Raw genomic sequence first — 22678 nt, 5'->3', positions numbered from 1 at the left:
TATAAACACTCTACCTGCTGTCTTGCAAATGACTAGAAAAACACCACAGTTGAAATACATCACCTAGGATGATGAACACAAAACTGAAAATTTAATAAAAATAACTTTTACCATTATATTTAAAATTAGTCTTCTTCCCATATCTACAATCATTTATTCAGTGCCTTACAGTAAACTCATGCTTTCTTGCACTACTGCCCCAGCTTGCCTAAATAACTCATAAAAATGATGAGGGATGAACAATTCAAAAGCCTAGGAGTAACAGACTCTATCAGAAAGGACAGTGAAAAGTGATGGGGAGTTTTCTTTACCTTTGAAATGCTACATAGTTATAAGCCAAATTCTACCCTGAGTTAAGCCTTTAAGCCTTGGAGTAGCAGGTTGTAAAATTTTGTTACCTAAGTGGACACAACCAGAGCTCCTTCTTTTAATTTTTCAGAAGGTAGAGGAAGAAATTGGTTTTTCACAGTGTATTTCGATCTCTATTCTATATTGAAGTATTCAAAGACAGAGGAAAAAGAAACAATATAGATTTATGATTATAATGTATCATTCTGTGTTATATATGTGCATTTCAAAATCCCCACAATACAGTACTTTATTTTGTTCTATTCAGTTTTCTTAAGAATGACAACTATGTGAGGGAGCTCATTGTCATGGAAGCAGGGGCAGGGGTGCAGGATCTAGTAGGGCAGCCATACTTTGGCTTTAAGGCACTATTTCATCTGATTCCTTTGGTCAAAGGAACAGAAACCCATTTCATCTGGCTCAGAATAAGGAATTTTTTTTAAGGAAGCACATAAGCATTAAGGGAGACATTATAACACAGTGCTTAAGACAATGGGTCAAAAGACATGGATTTGAGTCCTTGTTCTGGCATTGTGTGATTATGGACAAGTTATTTGACATCTCTGAGCCTCAGTTTTCTCATCTATAAAAATGAGGATAAAATACCTATCTCATTTGGGTTACAGTAAAAGCTGAATGAAATAATGTTTATAAAGGAACAGTACCTGACACATAGTAAGGTTTCATATGTGTTACCTGTCATAAAAGGAATCTCAAGCAAGAACCAAAACTGGACAGGTTTTTACTGAGCGTGGAGCCAGATGATGGTTCTAGATTCCATCAGTTCTAGAGACCTCAACAGCAGATATTCATGGATCTTCACTCCATTGCTTACACATTAATGTCACTCAGCTGCATTGCATGTCTGCTTCTTCCTTCCTGGTCTTTCTGGTCCTTCTTTGCTTTCCATTCTGGCTCCTGAAAGAGAACAGTAGGTTAGCTCAATTCACTTTTTGTGCCATTCATAAATAGGATACTGGAAGAACATCTGGGGTCAGATGCCCTGGCCTTGGTCCAGTTAGCAGTAAGGGTTGATTTACATGCTCCAAATACATCAGCTGACCCCCTCAACAATGCTGGAGGTGAGGCAGTTTTTCTTAAAAGGGTAATGGATGGGTGGGCTCTGTACACATGTATGTTTGCATCATTTGTCTTTGCCCTTTTTCTCATACTTAGAGTTCTGAAAATGTTCCCTACAGTATGATCCATCTATCACACAATACAGGGAACATCAAACAGCTTATATCTTAAGCTGGAAACCTAGGAATCATTCTTAATACCTTCCTTTCCTTCTGTCCAAACCTTCAGTGAGTTCTTTTGACTCAATTTTAAGGATATATCTCATATCTTATCTCAAATCCATCCATTTTTCTGCTTTTTCTTTTCTGCCACTTTAACTTAGGCCTGTTTTTTACTTACTACAGTAGCTTCCTAACTGAGCTCCATACTTTCAGTCTTTTTTGCTTTCTATTCCATTTTCCTACAGAGTAGCCAAAGTACTCACTTGAAGGAGAAATCAAATTATTTCACTCCCCGGTTTACAACCCTTCAGTGGCTTCTAGTTGCACTTAGACTAAAAGTCTAAACTCCTATAGTGGCCTAAAAGAATCTATATGATCTGCTATCTCTGAATCTGTATTTCACGCCACTTTCATCTTTGCTTGCGTGCAGTGGCTATGCTGGTCTTCTTTAAGGCCTTAGACACTTTGCACGTGGAGTTCCCTTTGCCTAATATGCTCTTCCGTACTCTACATGGCTATGTCTTCCCCATCCTCAGTCTAAACTTAGAAGTGTTCTCTACCCATCCTATCTAACATGGGTCCCTTCACTATTCTGTACTGCTACACACAGTCATTTTCCTTAATAGGACTTAACATTCTCTGGAATTATCTTATTTACTTTTTTATTATCTTAATTACTAACTTATTACTTCTTTAAAAATCTCCCCCATTAAAATATAAGCTTCAAGAGAGCAGGGGCACTATGTGTCTTATTCTCCAATGTATCCTCAGGACCCACCACAGTGCCTGGCATAGAGTAGATAGTAAATTTTCATTGTATGAATGAATAAGTCAATTAATCACATGCATAGCTACAGACAAACTTACCTCCTACCATGAGATAGAAACCATTCTAGTCAGTATATCTAAGAACTTGGTTATTGAGGGATTTTGTCAGAAAGGGAGTGAGTCAGGAAATAGCAAGTTAGGCCATACTTTCGTATCAGGTCACCTTGACTTAACATTAAACTATGCTAGAATGTATATGTGAATAATCCAGTGACAGACCGATCACAGCTACCTTTTCTTTATCGTTATTTAAAATGGAGGTAGATGTGGAGAGAACACGTGTTAGGAAAGGAAGCAGGCAGCATTTAATATCTATTTCCCTTAATACCTGTAGTATGAATATGAAAACTGATTCTCAAGATCATAATCCTGAACATCAGGTCCTGTTGTTAATAGACAATAGCATACAGGTCAGAGGCTCCTGGCAAGATTTCATAGAACGTGTTGAAGTTATCCAGTAGATCTCTAGATTCGATTTGCCCAGTGGAATGTCCAGTGCCTCAAATAACAGCACCCTTGTCATGTCCTACCTAGAATCTTTACTGCTGTTTCTTACTGGGAGTGGGGTAAAATGTAGCTCCTTCACAGGAAAAGCAGTGAGACTCTGGTGAAGAGCACGTGACATGAACTGAGCCTGGGACATACACCATGTTTCATTTTCCACATAGTTTCCTAAGCTTTAAGCCACAGAATTGTTCTTAATTTTTTAAATTTCATCAGCACCCACATCAAATCACTATTTATTCCCCATCCTATCCTTATTATCTGTCACTCTAGAACAATGGTTCTCAAACTTGAGCATGCATCAGAATCACCTAGAGGACTTGTTAAAAGATAAATTGCTGGGTCCTATCCTCAGAGTTTCTGATTCGATAGGTCTAGGGTGGGGCTTAGGTCACACTAAAGCTGCTAGTGCAGGGACCACACTTTGAGAAATGCTTCTAGAATATTCCAGTAGACTCCTATGTGATCTCTCTGCCACCAGTCTCTTTCCTAGTAAATTCATGCTCCACACTTCTGCCAGGATTATTTTTAAAGTATTTATGTGGCTTTTTCTCCTAAAACTATAAAATCCTCAAGGATTAACACTATGTTTTATCCATCTTTGAATCCTTTGGTGTCTAGCACAGTACCTAGTGATGGTAGGCATTCAATAAATGTTGGTTAATTGAATAAATCAAAATACTTTTGATAGCGTTCTAGGTTTTTACTTTATTTTCATTTGCTTCTTATACAAATTTGTATATGTATACAAGTGTCATAGTGGTAGTGACATAAGTCTAGTAAATTGAGGATTCAGATTAGTCAGCATTTTAATTTATATCTTATTCTGTCTCTTAAAGTAGGCACAGGTAATAATAATAATAATACAGGCTTTAAAAAAAACGTACAGGGCTTCCCTGGTGGCACAGTGGTTGAGAATCTGCCTGCCAATGCAGGGGACACGGGTTCGAGGCCTGGTCTGGGAAGATCCCACATGCCACGGAGCACCTAAGCCCATGTGCCACAACTACTGAGCCTGCGCTCCAGGACCTTGAGCCACAACTAATGAGCCTGCGTGTCACAACTACTGAAGCCCGCGCACCTAGAGCCTGTGCTCCACAACAAGAGAAGTCACCACGATGAGAAGCCCGCGCACCACAACAGCCCCGTGAGCCACAATTACTGAACCTGCGCGTCTGGAGCCTGTGCTCCGCAACAAGAGAGGCCGTGATAGTGAGAGGCCCGTGCACCGCGATGAGGAGTGGCCCCTACTTGTAGCAACTAGAGAAAGCCCTCACCAGAAACGAAGAGCCAACACAGCCATAAACAAACAAACAAATAAAGGCAAAATTCCTTTTAAAAAAAAAAAAGTACCGCCTTTAAACTTACTGTCTCATGTGCCGTGTGGCAGCATATATCTGGTAACCATTGGTTTAGAAGGTATAGCAGACCAGTCTAAGACAGCCCATAAAATCATCACTAAAGTGTAGATATCTAAGAAAGGTGGAGAATGAACAAAGAACTGAAAAATCAGATTGATCCAGAAATGACAGCAAATTTTTTACAGGGAAAAGGACAGGGAGAATATAGAATTCAGCACTCTTAGTTACTGTAAAATATTATATCAGGTTTGCTTTAATTACATGGTAATGCCTCTGAGAACAAAGGTAATTACATGATAACTTATGTTACTACTCCCACATTATCTCTTAATAACTATGTAATTAACTTGTCACTACTGTACAGTGTGTAGTTCGATATTACTCTTGTATAAAGAACATTGATAAATTAAATGAATAAGTTGGGGTGGGATGAGGGATGAAGACAGTAGGGAAAGCATAGTATTATAGCAATCTGGAATGCAAATGGTTCATTAGATCATTGACCCAGTCCTCAAGGATCTGAACCAAAACCGTGAAGATTACCAAAAGTGTCTGAAGTGAATCATGTAGCTTTCTGAAGACAACAAACATAAAATATAGTAGGTTCACCAAGCAATGAAATAGATAAGTGAGTATGGGATATAAGGCGTATACTTTTATGTTTTGAGCGGTTTTTACTTTTAAGTATTAGGAATTTTTTTTAACACAAATATAGATCAATGGAACAGGATAGAAAGCCTAGAGATAAACCCATGCACATATGGTCACCTTATCTTTGATAAAGGAGGCAAGAATATACAGTGGAGAAAAGAAATCCTCTTGAATAAGTGGTGCTGGGAAAACTGCACAGCTACAGGTAAAAGAATGAAATTAGAACACTCCCTAACACCATACACAAAAATAAACTCAAAATGGATTAAAGACCTAAATGTAAGGCCAGACACTATCAAACTCTTAGAGGAAAACATAGGCAGAACACTCTATGACATAAATCACAGCAAGATCCTATTTGACCCACCTCCTAGAGAAATGGAAATAAAAACAAAAATAAACAAATGGGACCTAATGAAACTTAAAAGCTTTTGCACAGCAAAGGAAACCATAAACAAGACGAAAAGACAACTCTCAGAATGGGAGAAAATATTTGCTAACGAAGCAACTGACAAAGGATTAATCTCCAAAATATACAAGCAGCTCATGCAGCTCAGTATCAAAAAAACATACAACCCAATCCGAAAATGTGCAGAAGACCTAAATAGACATTTCTCCAAAGAAGATATACAGATTGCCAACAAACACATGAAAGGATGCTCAACATCACTAATCATTAGAGAAATGCAAATCCAAACTACAGTGAGATATCACCTCACACCGATCACAATGGCCATCATCAAAAAATCTACAAACAATAAATGCTGGAGAGGGTGTGGAGAAAAGGGAACCCTCTTGCACTGTTGGTGGGAATGTAAATTGATACAGCCACTATGGAGAACAGTATGGAGGTTCCTTAAAAAACTAAAAATAGAACTACCATACGACCCAGCAATCCCACTACTGGGCATATACCCTGAGAAAACCATAATTCAAAAAGAGTCATGTACCACAGTGTTCATTGCAGCTCTATTTACAATAGCCAGGACATGGAAGCAACCTAAGTGTCCATCAACAGATGAATGGATAAAGAAGATGTGGCACATATGTACAAGGGAATATTACTCAGCCATAAAAAGAAATGAAATTGAGTCATTTGTAGTGAGGTGGATGGACCTAGAGTCTGTCATACAGAGTGAAGTAAGTCAGAAAGAGAAAAACAAATACCGTATGCTAATACATATATATGGAATCTAAAAATTTTTAAAAATGGTTATGATGAACCTTGGGGCAGGACAGGAATAAAGACGCAGATGTAAGAATGGACTTTAGGACACAGGGAGGGGGAAGGGTAAGCTGGGACGAAGTGAGAGAGTGGTCATGGACATATATACACTACCAAATGTAAACCAGATAGCTAGTGGGAAGCAGCTGTATAGCACAGGGAGATCAGTTGGGTGCTTTGTGACCACCTAAAGGGGTGGGATAGGGAGAGTGGGAGGGAGATGCAAGAGGGAGGAGATATGGGGATATATGTATATGTATAACTGATTCACTTTGTTATAAAGCAGAAACTAACACACCATTGTAAAGCAATTACACTCCAATAAAGATGTTAAAAAATAGAAATTTAAAAATTAAAAAAAAATTTTTACAGAAAGAATTGTTTTTTTAATGGAAAAAACATTCTTTCACCCATATCGTTTAAGCAGCATCTTGAGTTCGTATGTGTGGCCTATAGGGTGAATATGTGCAACTCCAGGAACTCTTCATTCATTGCTGATAGGAATGCAAAGTGGTACAGCCACTTTGGAAAAGAGTTCAGCAGTTTCTTACAAAACACAGTTTTACCATATGATCCAGCAGTCATGCTCCTTGGTTGCCCAAATGAGTTGAAGACTTATGTCCACATAAAAACCTGCACACAAATGTTTATAGCACTCTTTTCTTAATTGACAAAACTTAGAAACAGCCAGGATATCCTTCAATAGGTGACTGGATAAACAAACTGTGGTATATCCATACAATATTATTCAGTCATAAAAAGCAACAAGCTATCAAGCCATGAAAAGACACAGAGGAAACTCAAACAGCATGCTAAATGAAAGAATCCAATTTGAAAGGCCTACAAATTGTACAAATCCAACTATATGACATTCTGAAAAGGGAAAACTATGAAGACAGTAAAAATATCAGTGATTGTCAAGGGCTGAGGGGGGGGTGAGAGGGATGAATAGGTAGAGTACAGGAGTTTTTTGAACAGTAAAGCTATTCTGTGTGGTGTTGTAATGGTGCATAACAAATCATTATACAGTTTCAAATCAAATAGAATGAATGACACCGAGTGAACCCTAACATAAACCATGGACTTTCGTGAATCATTATTGGCTCATTAATTGTAGCAAGGTACCAAACAAATGCAAGATGTTGATGATAGGGGAAACTGAGGGATGAGAAGATGAGAGGGTATACAGGAACCCTGTACTTTCTGTTCAATTTTTCTATAAACCTAAAACTTCTCTGAAAAATAGTCTATTAATTTAAAAAACAAAAAAGGCCAAAATGGAAAAACCTTTCTTCCACCCACCTCATTTTACCAATATCTTCAGTTTGTGTGTGTGCCTTTTGTTTCCCAGCTTCATCAGTTACAGTGTTCTGAGATGCTAAGGCCAGTGTCCTATGGCCAGTGACCTCACCATTTTTACCAAAAAGCTTGTTTTATTGATATCACATAATGACCATGCTGTCCAAGTAGAGTGATCCTTTCTGCTTAATTCTGTGAGGAATTCTCCCAGAATCTCTGCTAAGGAAACATTGGTCCTTGAATTTCCATTTCAAATGATGCAGACTGGTTTATTTGGCATGTGCCTTCTAAAGATAAAGGCTTCATGTGGGGAAGAAAGATTGTGCTAAGGTTCCCTCAAAAACTCTCTTAAGATGCCTCCTCTAACACTGCCTGTGTTTCCCTAAGCCTAAGAGTACAGAAAGTAGTGAAGATCTTTAGTTTTGAGGAATCTTTCTAAGAGTGACCAATTTCATTGTACTTAACACTGATGCTTATACTGATTTACTTTGCAGAAAGCTCTGTTCCCAAGTGGCTACAATTATTAATAAACTCTAAAAGCATGAGTGGAAAACTGTCAGAATAAAATATCACTTAGCTGAAATTCTTGAATGCGTTGTTCTTAATCTTTTATCTGAATAGCTAAATGTCTTCATGTTATTCTTTAAAATAATGTTTATTGGCTTTTTTTCTGATTATAAAAGTAATATTGCTTATTATAGAATATTTAGGAAATAAACAGAAAATAAAAATCGTCTCTGAAATCTGGAAATGATAATAATTTTTCAGACACATAAGAATTTTGCTTTTTTACTGTTTTTAATAAACATGTTTCTAAAATGCATTGCAGCGATTTGACCAAAGAGCAAAAATGGAAGAAAACACATGTAGGAATTTAATAAAGTCAGGATGAGTACAGGAGTACTCTGTACTATCTTCGCAACTCTTTTTTAAATCTAAAATTATTTCAAAATAAAATGTTTAAAAATGATAGGAACAGGGAGGATTGCTTAAGATATGGTAGTGGAACAAAAATATAACTCTTTGGGAAAAATGGAGGTTGATCACATCCCAATTATCATACTCAATATCTAGATGGTGTAAAAAAGTTAAATGAGCATAAGTGAACTAAAAGAAAATATAAGGTAATATTTATTTGACCTCATGGTATGGAAGACCTTTCTCAGCCTAAATTCAGTGGAAAAAATATTAAAGAAAAGATAAATATATTGATGTAACAATAGAAATAAAAGGCAAATGACGGGAAGTATTCACAACGTATGTAGTAGACAAACTGGGAGAATATCTCTTACAAATCAGTAAAAGAAGAGAAATACCCCAATAGGAAAATAGGTAAAAGCTGTCATCAGACAGTTCATAAAAACAAGAAATGCAAATGGTCAGTAGGCATACAAACAAAAAAAGTTTTCAACCTCCCTAATATACAAATAACTGTAAGTTAAAACAAGATTCTGCCTTTCACTTTTCAAATTATCAAACAGAATTCTTTTATAGCAAGACTGCTGTTGGGTATATACATTAATAAGATTATTTTGAAAAGGAGTTTGGCAATGTGGATATAAAGCCTTAAAATTAATTACCCTTAAAGAAATTTATCCTAAGGAAATTAAAATTTTTAAATGTGCACAATGATAAATGTTATTAAAATGTTATAAAAATATTCACTACAGTGTTAATTATGGTAGAAAACAAAATTGGAAAAAAACTATCCAAAAATAGGATTAAGTAAATTATGCTACATCCATATTTAAAATGCATGGTCTCTAAGAATATTTAAAAGTATGGGAAAATGTTTCTAATCTACTTTTTATTGCAGAATTAACACCTGTAAGCAGTAGAAGATACAACAGCACAAAAAGTAGATACATATATATATCATAGAAGTAGTGTATTTATATATAATGAAAAGTAAACATTGCTCCTACCCCAGTCCACTAATTTCCCTCCATGAGGTAGCTTTGGTTGCTAGTTTCTGTTGAATCCACCCAGAAATATCCTGTGCTTGTGCAAGTTTGTATATGAATACATATTCCCAGTTTTCATCGAATGAAAGTATACTGGGCTTACTGTTCAATCTCTTGATTTTTCATTTACTCATATCTTGGAGGTTGTTTCTTAGCAGCACATGAAGATCTAACTCATTCTATCTAGTTAACTGCTTTCTGTTATTCCATTGCCTGGATTTAACTAGTCCTCTCTTCAAATTGTTGGAGTTTTTTAAAACATAAACCGTGTAACCATATTTGATGATAATCAGAAAAGCTAACTCATCCTTTTTACTGTGAATGTTGAATGAACAGTAATGGAGTCTACTGGGTTTTTAGTTCCAGCCACCATGAAAACTATTAGTGGAGGAACTATATGGAAAAGAAAAAAATGATCTGAAGACTTTGTTCATTTCCTTTTAAAATATCCCTAGCTCTTAAGTGTCTTCATTAAGGCTTTCATACCTACTGATGATATTTCTCAGTTCTCTGTAAATGACACTAGGAAAATTCTAAATGTTATATCTTTTCTACAGAAGCAACATGGGAGTTAGGAAATCACATTGCCTTTTGCCCGCACCAGCCATCCCACCTCTATGTGCTTTGAGGAAAAAACTAGCTTAGCACCTCAGCCCAGTTTAAATTATGTCTCAGACCTCGTCTCCAACACTGGATTCAGTTATACTAAAATTGATCACTCTCTTTATTATTTTTTTAACATCTTTATTGGAGTATAATTGCTTTACAATGTTGTGTTAGTTTCTGCTGTATAACAGAGTGAATCAGCTGTATGTACACATATATCCCCATATCCCCTCCCTCCCCCCATCCCTCTCCCACCCCTCTAGGTGGTCACAAAGCACCAAACTGATCTCCCTGTGGGATGCAGCTGCTTCCCACTAGCTGTCTGTTTTACATTTGGTAGTGTATGTATGTCAGTGCTACTCTCTCATTTCATCCCAGCTTACCCTTCCCCCTCCCCGTGTCCTCAAGTCCATTCTCTACATCGGCATCTTTATTCCTGTCCTGCCCTTAGGTTCTTCAGAACCAATTTTTTTTTTTTGTAGATTGCATATATATATGTTAGCATACAGTATTCATTTTTCTCTTTCTGACTTACTTCACTCTGTATGACAGACTCTAGGTCCATCCACCTCGCTACAAATAACTCAATTTAATTTCTTTTTCTGGCTGAGTAATATTCCATTGTATATATGTGCCACATCTTCTTTATCCATTCATCTGTCGATGGCCACTTAGATGTCCTGGCTATTGTAAATAGAGCTGCAGTGAACATTGTGGTACATGACTCTTCTTGAATTATGGTTTTCTCAGGGTATATGCCTAGTAGTAGGATTGCTGGGCCATATGGTAGTTCTATTTTTAATTTTTTAAGGAACCTCCATGCTGTTCTCCATAGTGGCCGTATCAATTTACATTCCCACCAACAGTGCAAGAGGGTTCCCTTTTCTCCACACCTTCTCCAGCATTTATTGTTTGTAGATTTTTTGATGATGGCCATTCTGACTGGTGTGAGGTGATACCTCACTGTAGTTTGGATTTGTATTTCTCTAATGATTAGTGATGTTGAGCATCCTTTCATGTGTTTGTTGGCAACCTGTATATCTTCTTTGGAGAAATGTCTATTTAGGTCTTCTGCACATTTTCGGATTGGGTTGTATGTTTTTTTGATACTGAGCTGCATGAGCTGCTTGTATATTTTGGAGATTAATCCTTTGTCAGTTGCTTCATTAGCAAATAATTTCTCCCATTCTGAGAGTTGTCTTTTCGTCTTGTTTATGGTTTCCTTTGCTGTGCAAAAGCTTTTAAGTTTCATTAGGTCCCATTTGTTTATTTTTGTTTTTATTTCCATTTCTCTAGGAGGTGGGTCAAATAGGATCTTGCTGTGATTTATGTCATAGAGTGTTCTGCCTATGTTTTCCTCTAAGAGTTTGATAGTGTCTGGCCTTACATTTAGGTCTTTAATCCATTTTGAGTTTATTTTTGTGTATGGTGTTAGGGAGTGTTCTAATTTCATTCTTTTACCTGTAGCTGTCCAGTTTTCCCAGCACCACTTACTGAAGAGGCTGTCTTTTCTCCATTGTATATTCTTGCCTCCTTTATCAAAGATAAGGTGACCATATGTGCGGATCACTCTCTTTAACATCAGTAAAAGAAAATTCCAAATGAAATTTACCAGAAGGTAATAAGCTGTACCAGTTGTTAATGGACAGAGGTTTATTCTGAGAGCTCTGGGTCTGTGATTGTTCTAGGATTCAAAGCCAGCTGATACTAGCCCTAGGAACCAAATTCAGTGTCATTGAAGCCTTCACCTACCCTGTGCCTCAACAGCTGGAGACCTAAGGTCCGTGACTTGGCCTAAATTTGGGGAAAGTCTGAGAGGCCCTGGGATAAGCCTATCTGTAAAAGGATCAGAGGGGAGTTAGAGGTCACAGAGAGAATGAACCAAAGTAAAAAGGTAACAACAATCGCCTCAGTATATGAGTTCTTGATTTGGAAAACTACTGATATTTCTTGTTCTCCAGTGTTATGCCTCCTGTTCCTCTTCTCATGGCTGTGCTGAAAGGCATATATGCAGAGCCTTACCCTTCATTTTCAGCATGATGTACTGACAAGGACCGTAAGCTAATGGCCCCTAAAAAGGAGCTTCTAAGGTGCTTTTTCATATTGAGTACACATGCCAAGTCAGTTATTTAAGATTTTACTTCTTGACTTCTTGTTAGGCCCAAAATCTTTAGTAAAAGAGTGCAAAATTCTTTTTTAAATTTATCTGCAAGCCGTATTTATCTGCTATAGTGTCTGCCAACCACACTTTTTATAATTCACCACATTCAGTGAATGAAATATGAATAAGCACTTTGTTTACTTACTGGCACAGAATTTGTATATATTAATAGCATATTGTCATTATTTGTATTTTTCCTACCTAAAAAATACTTTATTGGAATAATATTCTAAAAATGCAGAGAACTTTTAAAAATTGGTGGGGGGGGGGGCAGAGGAGACCAAAAATTCTATAGAAAAATAAGCAAAAGATCAGAATAAACAACTCACAGAAAGAGATTTGTTCTTTACACATATAAAAAGATGTTCAGCCTCACCCATAGTAAGAAAAATGCAAATTAAAGTTACATTGAGATATTGTTTCTAACCCATCAGATTGGCAAAAATTCAGAAGCTTGGCAGTATACTCTCTTATTGAGGCTGTGGGGAAGCAGACACCCTCAAACATGACTAGTGGAAATGCAAAACAGTTCAACCCCAAGGAGGGGGAATTTGGAAATATCTAACAAAACTGCTTATATATTTACCCTTCAACCCAGAAAATTCTACTTGTAGAAATTTATCCCAAAGATAACACACACACACCCAACAACACAAAAATATGTATGCAAAATGTTATTCATTACAGAATTATTTATAATTTCAAAGCATTAGAAACTATGTGAACATTCACACATAGGAGATGGAGTGAATAAACTATGGTATATCCATACAATATGGTGCTATGCAGCTGTAAAAAAGAATGAGGAGAATCTCTATGTATAAATATGCAGTGATTTCCAGGTGGTGTTTTAAGTGAAAAAAGCAAAGTGCAAAAGGGCATGTATTCTATGCTACCCTCCTTTTGTGTAAGAAAGAAGAGGAAATAAGAAAATGCACATATATCCGCTTACCTTTACAAAAATAAACACAGGAAGACAAACCAGAAAACAGTGAAATTGGATACATACATTGGGGACGGGCACAGAGGGGCACAGTGTAAAAGAAAGTGACACTTCTCTGAGTATACCTTTTTTAGAGTTTTTACTTGGAAACATGTTAATAGTCTACATATTTTTAAAGACACATTAAATTAACAAGGATGAAAGTAGGGAACGGAAACTGAAAGCAAACTGCCCAACATTTTTTTCAGTCTTAAGTAAAGTGAACCATTCTAAAGTGGAGTAAAAAAGAGAACCAATCTAAAGAGCAGACTGAACACAGTATTGGAGTACATTGGAGAACAGCAAACCAATTCCAAACTCTTTTTAGTAAATTTGGGTTTTCGTAGAATAAAGTGGTGAAGCAATTTTGAAGCTGTTTTAAGAGTTATTTCAAAACTGAGCCAATTGTGGATCAACTTATACTCCAATTAAAAAAAAACTAAAAAAAAAAAAAAAACTGAGCCAATAAATAAATGTGTTGATATTGTTGGGAGCTAGGGTTTTCACTATAGAAGAAAGTACAAAATCATGATAATGGAAGGGGGGAAGGTAAGAAAGAACTCTGTGGGGATGGACTGGAATTGGAAATATTGGTGTCAACTCAATTTCTAAAATAGTTCTGTGTATATATGTATATACATATGTACACATTTATGTGTGTAAGTATGTATATCTGTGCATGTGTGTACATGCATACTTCCTAGCTCAATTCACTGACAGAGTCCAAAAGCAAAGAATGCACTTACCACCCACACTTTGATCTCTAATACTATTCCACCCTGATAGGAAATAGGTATCCTTGGAAAAATGGCTGATTCCAGGGCTGGGATAGGGTGGGTTTAAGAGCCCAGAACATAATGCCAGAAAGTAAGGAAGTGCTCAAAAATAGTGTGAGGGCAGGTCCAAGGACACCTGAGCCAACTTGAAGGTGCTCCTACTGGCAAAAAGTGGGGCATTTTGAGCACCAAATTAAAGGCTGTCATGAATTATAAACCATTGATTAAAAAACAAAAGTCTGGGCTTCGCTGGTGGCACAGTGGTTGAGACTCTGCCTGCCGATGCGGGGGATGCGGGTTCGTGCCCCGGTCCAGGAGGATCCCACATGCCGCGGAGCGGCTGGGCCCATGAGCTATGGCCGCTGAGCCTGCACGTCTGGAGCCTGTGCTCCGCAACGGGAGAGGCCACAACAGTAAGAGGCCCGCGTACCGCAAAAAAACAAACGAACAAAAACAAACAAACAAAAAAGTCTGTGCTCCTTATTGATAAATAAATAGATTAAAAATAATAAATGGGAGAAAAGGTAAGCTCTTGCATATAGTAAAATGCCAGAAGCTGACTGGTAAATGTGAAAGGAGTGCTGGAGTTAGAAAATCATCACAGTTTAAGTTGCTTCTGTTAATAATCATGAGTGAATACTAAATCTGGGAGAAGGGATTGGGATTTTTGATGGGGAGTAGCATATTTGCATGGTATTAAACTGTCTACCAACAGGCTCCCTGTTAGATGCAAGGGAAATAGGACAACACCTTGATCAGGTGATCAAAATTGTCACCAATGAACAGCAGCCAGACATAATATGCTCTTAAATGTGTGATACCCTGAGAAGAATAACATAATTTTTCTAGTATTCTGGCCAGGAACGCATAGTCTGAATTAATCATGAGGAAATACCAAACAAACCAAAATGAGAATCACTCTATTAAATACAGAGTAGCGGAAGACTGTATTCTTTGTAAATGTCCTTCTCACAAAAGTCAAAGAAAGACTGAGGAAATGTTCAAGATAAAGGAGACTAAAAATATGACAAATCCTAGACTAAATTCTATCCTAGAAGGAAGAAAAATGCTATAAAGGACATTATTGGGTCATTGACAAAACTGGAATACGGACAGTCGATTAGATAACAGTATTCTAACAGCGTTACTGAAGTTGGTGACTATGGTTATGTAAGAGAATAGCCTTATTCTCAGGGAAGACACATAGATATATTTAAAGGTAAAGGGAGATGACAGATGCAACTTCCTCTCAAATAGTTAGGGGGAAAATTGTACAAAAAGAGAGCATGTGCACAGAAGGAACAAAATGTTGACAATAAGTGCATCCAGGTAAAGGATATGTGGGTACTATTTGCATTGTTTTTATTCCTACAAGTTTTCTCTGAATTTGAAGTTATTTCCAAATACAGTTTTTTAAAAGTACATTTTAGACCAGCTAATAATTAAAATCTAAACTTAAAAAATTATATTGCAAAACATTATGCTAAGTGAAATAAGCCAGACACAAAAGGCCACATATTGCATGATCCTACTGACGTGAAGTACCCAGAGTAGGCAAATTCATAGAAACAGGAAGAATAGCAGTTACCAGAGGCCAGGAGTAGGGGGAATGGAGTGTTTAATGAGTATAGTTTCTGTTGGAGGGATGAAAAAGTTCTGGAAATCGATAGAGGTGATGGTTACACAACATTGCAAAATGTACTTAATGCCATGAATTGTACACTTAAAAATGGTCAAAATGGTAATTTTTAGATTATGTATATTTTACACAATAAAAAATGTATCTTGGGAATGTTTAATTCCTATTATAAAAGGATTTCCTATGATTCTTTAATATAATATAATATAAGGGAGCTTTAATATAAGCTCTCTTTATTTAAACTATTTTATACAACTTTTGAAGATTCACAACAGCTACTTTATGAAGGTTCCACTTAAAATTGATTGTATAACTTCTGTAGTTCATCTCAGTTCGTTTTTTAAAATAGATTATTAAAGAATCGATATTCACCTGGGGCAAAGGTCTTAGCTTTTTTCTGCATCCAGGTTTTCCACTTGTCAAAGAAAATGTCTCTTCAGGGGACTTCAATCATCAGCTTGCTCTTCTCTTAGAAAGAGGATGCTGCTATTTAGGCTTCACAAAAATATTTCATAAACATAAGCTTTCTTTTCTCTCAAACATACCAGGAGGAATGAGGAAAACAGATGTTCCTTGTAAGTCTTCTGATAGACGTGTTTCCATTGTAAGCTGATCTGACTAAATTTGGCATCTGTTCCATTCACTGTGTGGGCTGAGCAGTTTAGTCTCACAGTTTGGCTGAAAGTTAATATCGACCTTTGACTGTTACCTGAAAACCCATTGATAAAATACTCTTACTAAACCTCTTGAGAGAGTGATTTCACTTTCTAAGCAAACGTCTTCAAAATACATCACTCCATTAACCAAATTAATTATTCTTTGGTTGGGCGTACTTATTTATTTTATTGGATACAGAGCATTCCCCAAATCTGACAGGGAGAAGCCTGTGTGGTCAGAATGGTAGAAGAGAAAGAACATAAATCTCTTATAATGCTCTCTACAGGTCACTACACCACAGCTTTTAAATTAACCTTCACCCCCCAGCTGCCCAGGGGCTATGGGAGGGCCTAAAAGTCTGGCTACGGAGCAGTTTCTCATTATCATCTGTTCTTCTGAGTATTTGAATACTGCTACAGCAGCTCGGGTTTTCCTAAGAGGGAAGTAGCCCCAGATTCTTCTGTTCTTGACTATCTTATTTATAACTACAACAATTTTTTATATAGTTTTATTGCAGTATAATTGACATACAGTAAACTGCACATGTTTAAAGTGTACAGTTTTACAAATGTTGAATGATGTATACACCTATGAAACCATCACCATGGACATATCTACTGCTTCCATGCTACTTGGATTGTTTTCCAGTTTCGGGCTATTCCAAGTAAAGATGCTCTGAACATTCATTTACAAATCGTGGTATGGAAAAATGCTTTCCTTTACCTTGGGTTAAATACCTAGAAATAGAAAAACTGAGTCATATAGTAGGTGTATGTTTAACTTTTTAAGATGCAGATAAATGGTTTTCAAAAGGGGGCTTATCATTTTATAGTCTCACAATCAGTATATGAGAGTTTCAGTTGATCTGTACCCTTGTCAACACTTGGTTTGTCAGTCTTTTTAATTTTAGCCATTCTGGCGGGTGGGCAGTGGTATCTAATGGTGGCTTTAATTTGCGTTTCTCTAATGAATAATGATGTTGAACATCTTTTCATGTGCTTATTTGATATCTGTTTATCTTTGCTAAAGTGTTTGTTCAACACCGTTGCCCATTTTTTATTGGGTTGTTTCTTGTTATTGAAGTATAAAAATGTTTAATTTGGCAAAGTCAAAATTATTTTTTCTCTCATAAAAGTTTATACTTTTGGGCTTCCCTGGTGGTGCAGTGGTTGAGAGTCCGCCTACCGGGGCATGGGTTCATGCCCCGGTCGGGGAAGATCCCACATGCCACGGAGCGGCTGGGCCCGGGAGCCATGGCTGCTGAGCCTGCGTGTCTGGAGCCTGTGCTCCGCAACGGGAGAGGCCACAACAGTGAGAGGCCCACGTACCGCAAAAAAAAAAAGAAAAGTTTATACTTTTTATGTCTTAAGAGATCTTTGGCAAGTCCAAAATCACTAAGATTTCCTCCTAAGTTTTCTTCTCAGAGTTTTATGGTTTTAGCTCTTACATTTAGACCTATGTTTCATTTCAAGTTAATTTTTGTGGTTGATGTGAGGAAGAGTAGAAGTGGGGGCTTTTGTTTTTGTTTTTTTTCCACATATGGCCATCCAGCTCTTCTAAGAACATTTGTTTAAAAGATTACCCTTTCTTCATTGAATTACTTAATACCTTTGTAAAAATCAATCGACCATATAGAAGTAGGTTTATTTCTGGACCGTCTATTCAGTTGCATTGATTTGTCTATCTTTATGCCATAATGTCTCAATTATTGTAGTTCTGTAATAAGTTTTTTAATCAAGTAGTCTTCTTTTCAAAGTTGTGTTTTGATTAGTCTAAGTTCTTTGCATTTCCACATAAATTGTAGAATCAGCTTGTCAGTTTCTGTTAGAAAAGTCTGCTAGAATTTTGGTTGATATTACATTGAATCAGTAGAGCTGATAACAATATTGAATCTTCTGATCTCTGCACACTTTATATCTATTCATTTACTTAGCTTTTTAAAATTTCTCTCAGCATTGTTGTTTTGTTTTCTCAGCACTGTTTTGTCATTTGCAGTGTAAATAAATGTCTTACCTTTTGTCATATTTAGCCCTAGGTATTTCACATATTTGATGGTATGGTGAATAGTATTTTTAATATCAATTTTGCTGGCATATACAATTGCTATATATACACATTACTAGTACAGAAATCCAATTGATTTTTGCATAGTGATTTTGTATCCTGCAGTTTTACTAAACTCACTTAGTAGCTCTAGTAACTTTTTTCTAGATTCCATAGGATTTTCTACATAGACCAGGATTTATCAGTCTCGGCATTATTGACATCATAGGATATTTAACAGCATCCCTGGGCTCTACCCACTAGTTGCCAGTAGCACCCTCTGCTGCAGGTTTGACAACCAAGAACGTCTCCAGACATTGGCAGTTTTGCCCCCCAGAGAACATTTGGCATTGTTGAGAACCGTAGACATAGACAGTCATGCCATCTGCAAATGAAGACAGTTTTACTTCATTTTCAGTCTTGATGCTTTTTCTTCTTTCTTCTGTTTGCCATATTGCACTGGCTAGGGTGTCCAGTACAATGTTTAAGAACAAACTTTCTTTCCTTGTTCTCAATTCTAAGGGAAAAACATTCCATCATCCACCATTAAGAATAATATCAAATGCAAGTTTTTCACCAGTGCCCTTTATGAGGTTGAGGAAGTTCCCTTCTATTCCTAGTTTGCTGAAAGTTTTTTTTTAGAAACTGATCTTGGATTTTGTCAGATGCTTTTTCGGCATCTGTGAAGATGATCTTATGGTTTTCTTACTTAGTGTGGTAGATTACATTGATTGGTTTTTGAATGTTAAATCAACCTTGTATTTCTGGGATAAATGCTGGCTGATTATGATTTATTATCTTTTTAAAAATATACTACTGGATTGGATTTGTAAAATATTTGCATCTTTTCTGATTTTGGTATCAGTAATGCTGGCCTCAAATAATGAGTTGTGAAGTATTCTCTCCTTTTCAGTTTTCTGAATAGTTTGTATAGCATTGACATTATTTTTCTTCCTTAAATATTTGGTAGAACTCAACCAGTGACACCATCTGAACCTGGAATTTTCTTTATTTTTGTGCTTTTAATGTGCTTTTTAATTATAAAATCAAATATTTAATAGCTAGAAGGCTCTTCAGGTTATCTATTTCTTCCTGAGTGAGCTCTGATAGTTTGTGTCTCTCTCCAGAAGTTTGTCCAGTTTAACTGGTCAGATCTAGTGGCATAAAGTTGTTAATGTTTCCTTATTATCCTTTTAGCATGTGTAGATGCTATAGTGATGTCATGTCTCTTATTACCAATATAGGCAATTTATAGCTCCCCTCTTTTTTTCCTGATCAGTCTGTGTAGATGTTTAATTTTATCCTACTTTGACTCCCAATTCCATCTTCTCAAGTCAGTGAAGCTGTCAGGCTCTGCCTAGGCTGTCCTTCCATGTGTTGTGGCCTGGTAACTTTTGCAGTTTACCTCATTTGTTTCCCTTCTTTCATGGATCTTTTGTGGCTGATGTACAATATTTGAAAAACTTTGTTGCATGTGCTTTGTTTTTATTTTAAAGTTGTTTCTGGGCTTCCCTGGTGGCGCAGTGGTTGAGAGTCTGCCTGCCGATGCAGGGGACACGGGTTCGTGCCCCGGTCTGGGAAGATCCCACATGCCGCGGAGTGGCTGGGTCCGTGAGCCATGGCTGCTGAGCCTGTGCGTCCGGAGCCTGTGCTCCGCAACGGGAGAGGCCACAACAGTGAGAGACCCGGGTACTGCAAAAAAATAAATAAATAAAAAAGTTGTTTCAGGAAAAAGGGTAAATCTGGTTCCTTTTATTTCATGTTGGTCAGAAGCAGAAGGCCTGTTTCCTACCTTACCATATTTATTTTAATGTCAAGCCCGTCCATGGTGCTTGACTATAGAAATTATTTCGCTGTTACTTCTGGGAGTGAAAGAGATATAAGGTCATTCATAACTTTTCAACTCTCAAATTTGTTCTTGGAGAGATATCCAGATATTTTTGCCAAATAGCAATTTTCTAGGAATAACATCAATACAGAAGGAATCCAGAGAGATAGGCAGAGGCATAACTAATAATTTCTCAGCTGTAAAGACCCAATATAATATTATTTGGCCAGTATTTCTTACTTATAACCTTTTAATCTCAGAGTTAAAGTCTCCTTATCAAGGAAAGCATGATAGTTTAGGCTTAGAAAGACTAGGTTGACTTGGTGGTGAGTTGTCACATCCCGACTTGAGCTCTTTAAAAGAGCTCTTTCTTTAAAAGAAATATTAGGAAAGAACTCTCTAACCCTAGAGGTTTGACACTTCACTTTCAAGACTGAAAAAAGGCATAGGTATGTAGACCATTTTTCGTTCTGACCCATATGACATTTCTGATGCTGTTACACAATACTCATGTATTTCCCTTTTGTCTGTGTTCCAGGTTTTCTGTCTCAGCTGGTCTCTGACAAGCCCCTGACTGAATGCATCCGTGCTGGCCACTATGCAGCAAGTGTCATAATTAGGCGGACTGGCTGCACCTTTCCTGAGAAGCCAGACTTCCACTGATGAAAAAGCAGGAAACCGCAGCCCAGGAGTACAGACGCTGCCCTGATGGCTTCCTGAGAATTCCCATATTAATAAAGAAGAAAATTAAATGCTACCTTTCCTACTATAATAATGTTCATCTTAATTTAGAGGGTACAGTAGTACACACTAGAATCTTTATTCTCTCAGCAACCTAAAATCGGAGGTTTATTTCCATAGTTTGATAGTGCCACTTAAATGTCAATTAAACAGGAATATAACATCTCAATAGAAATTTTGTTTCATTTTTATTACTTTGTAAATTCATGTGTACTTAGTAAAGTGATCATTTTTTTACATTTCTGCTTTGAATGCAGACGCAATTTAATATGATAGATTTTTTAAAGGAATTAAAGATAATATCAGTATATAAATCTTTAGCTTTTATACAAGTATATTTAATTCAGAAGTGTGTGTACACATATATACACACATATGTTCATATATGTACCACATATATACATGATAAATGGTTAAATAAGGTACAGAAATATTTATCTTGCCAAGTTATGCCAAGTAATTTCTTCAGTGTGTACTCAAACATGTAATAAACTTTGGATAATTAAATAATTTGCCAAATTATAAGCTATATTACAATATTCAAGTCATAATCTTATATTTACTTATGGTACTCTGTAATTTGATACAAATAAAAACTTGTCATATGGGACTTTTTTTCTGTCTTTGCCCTGTGCTCTGCAAACTAAGGAAGAAAGATCATTGTTTAATCCTGGGTCCTGAAATAATGTCTGTTTTGTTGATGGAGACAGAAAGAACAACATAACACATTGAAAAATAACTTAGTATTAGAGACCAGTAAGCCACTGTTTTTTTGTTTTGTTTTGTTTTTGTTTTTGCGGTACTTGGGCCTCTCACTGTTGTGGCCTCTCCCATTGCAGAGCACAGGCTCCAGACGCGCAGGCTCAGCGGCCATGGCTCACGGGCCCAGCCGCTCCACAGCATGTGGGATCTTCCCGGACTGGGGCACGAACCCGTGTCCCCTGCATTGGCAGGCAGACTCTCAACCACTGCGCCACCAGGGAAGTCCCAAGCCACTGTTTTAAGGAAGACAAAATGGTGTAATAGAACCTCCAGGAAATTCCCTGGCAGTCCAGTGGTTAGAACTCCGTGCTTCCACTGCAGGGGGCACGGGTTCAATCCCTGGTCGGGGAACTAAGATCCCACATGCTGTGCAATGCGGCCAAAAAAAAAAAAAAATCTCTAAAAAAAAAAGAACCTCTGGAGTCAGACTTAATTACCTTGATATGACCTTGGGCAAATTACTCAGCCTCTTTGAACTTCAACTTCCTTTCTGTAAAATGGGATCATAACCCCTGTACAACGTCATTGAGATAATTTGAGAGAGAATACTAAGTATAAACTGCTTGTTACAAGTCTAATAAGTACCTACTGTTGTTATCATTATGATTATTGTTGAAGAAAAAAAAAGATAGTTATAAACTGAATTCAAAGCATTCAGGTTTTTGTTTTGTTTGTGTTTAAGTAAACTTTTAGGTCTCCTATGCTTGTTTATCTTTATCATTGTTGAGATATAATTCATATACCATAAAATTTTTCATTTTAAAGTATACAATACAGTGGGCTTTAGTATATTCACAAAGCTGTGCAGCTGTCACCAATATCTAAATCAAGAACACTTGCATCACCCCAAAAGGAAACCCAATTCTCCCCATTCTCTGGTAACCGCTAAACTATTTTCTGACTCTATAGATTTGCCTATTCTTGATATTCATAAAAATGGAGTCATGTGTTCTTTTGTGTCTTGCTTCTTTCACTTAGCATGTTTTCAAAGTTTGCCCACCCTAGGACATTTTCAGTACTTCTTTTTATTGTCAAATAATATTTCTTTAGATATACCATATT

At 36.9% G+C, this 22678-nt stretch overlaps 1 protein-coding gene across 4 annotated transcripts in view; it reads left to right on the top strand.

Annotated features, from left to right (window-relative positions):
• ADK (adenosine kinase) overlaps positions 1-22303 on the top strand; it is a 486415-nt gene extending 464112 nt beyond the window's left edge. For all 4 annotated transcript variants that reach the window (XM_060034751.1, XM_060034754.1, XM_060034753.1 and 1 more), the window contains one exon: positions 20652-22303. In XM_060034751.1, the coding sequence (XP_059890734.1) occupies positions 20652-20776 (125 nt within the window). In that variant the 3' untranslated portion in view covers positions 20777-22303. The remainder of the gene's footprint in view (positions 1-20651) is intronic.
• The last annotated feature ends 375 nt before the right edge of the window (positions 22304-22678 follow it).

This window comes from Delphinus delphis, chromosome 16 (genome assembly GCF_949987515.2).
Source record: "Delphinus delphis chromosome 16, mDelDel1.2, whole genome shotgun sequence".
NCBI classification, from domain to species: domain Eukaryota; kingdom Metazoa; phylum Chordata; class Mammalia; order Artiodactyla; family Delphinidae; genus Delphinus; species Delphinus delphis.
The sequence above is the reverse complement of the archived record's forward strand: the minus strand, read 5'-3'. Positions and strand labels throughout refer to the sequence as shown.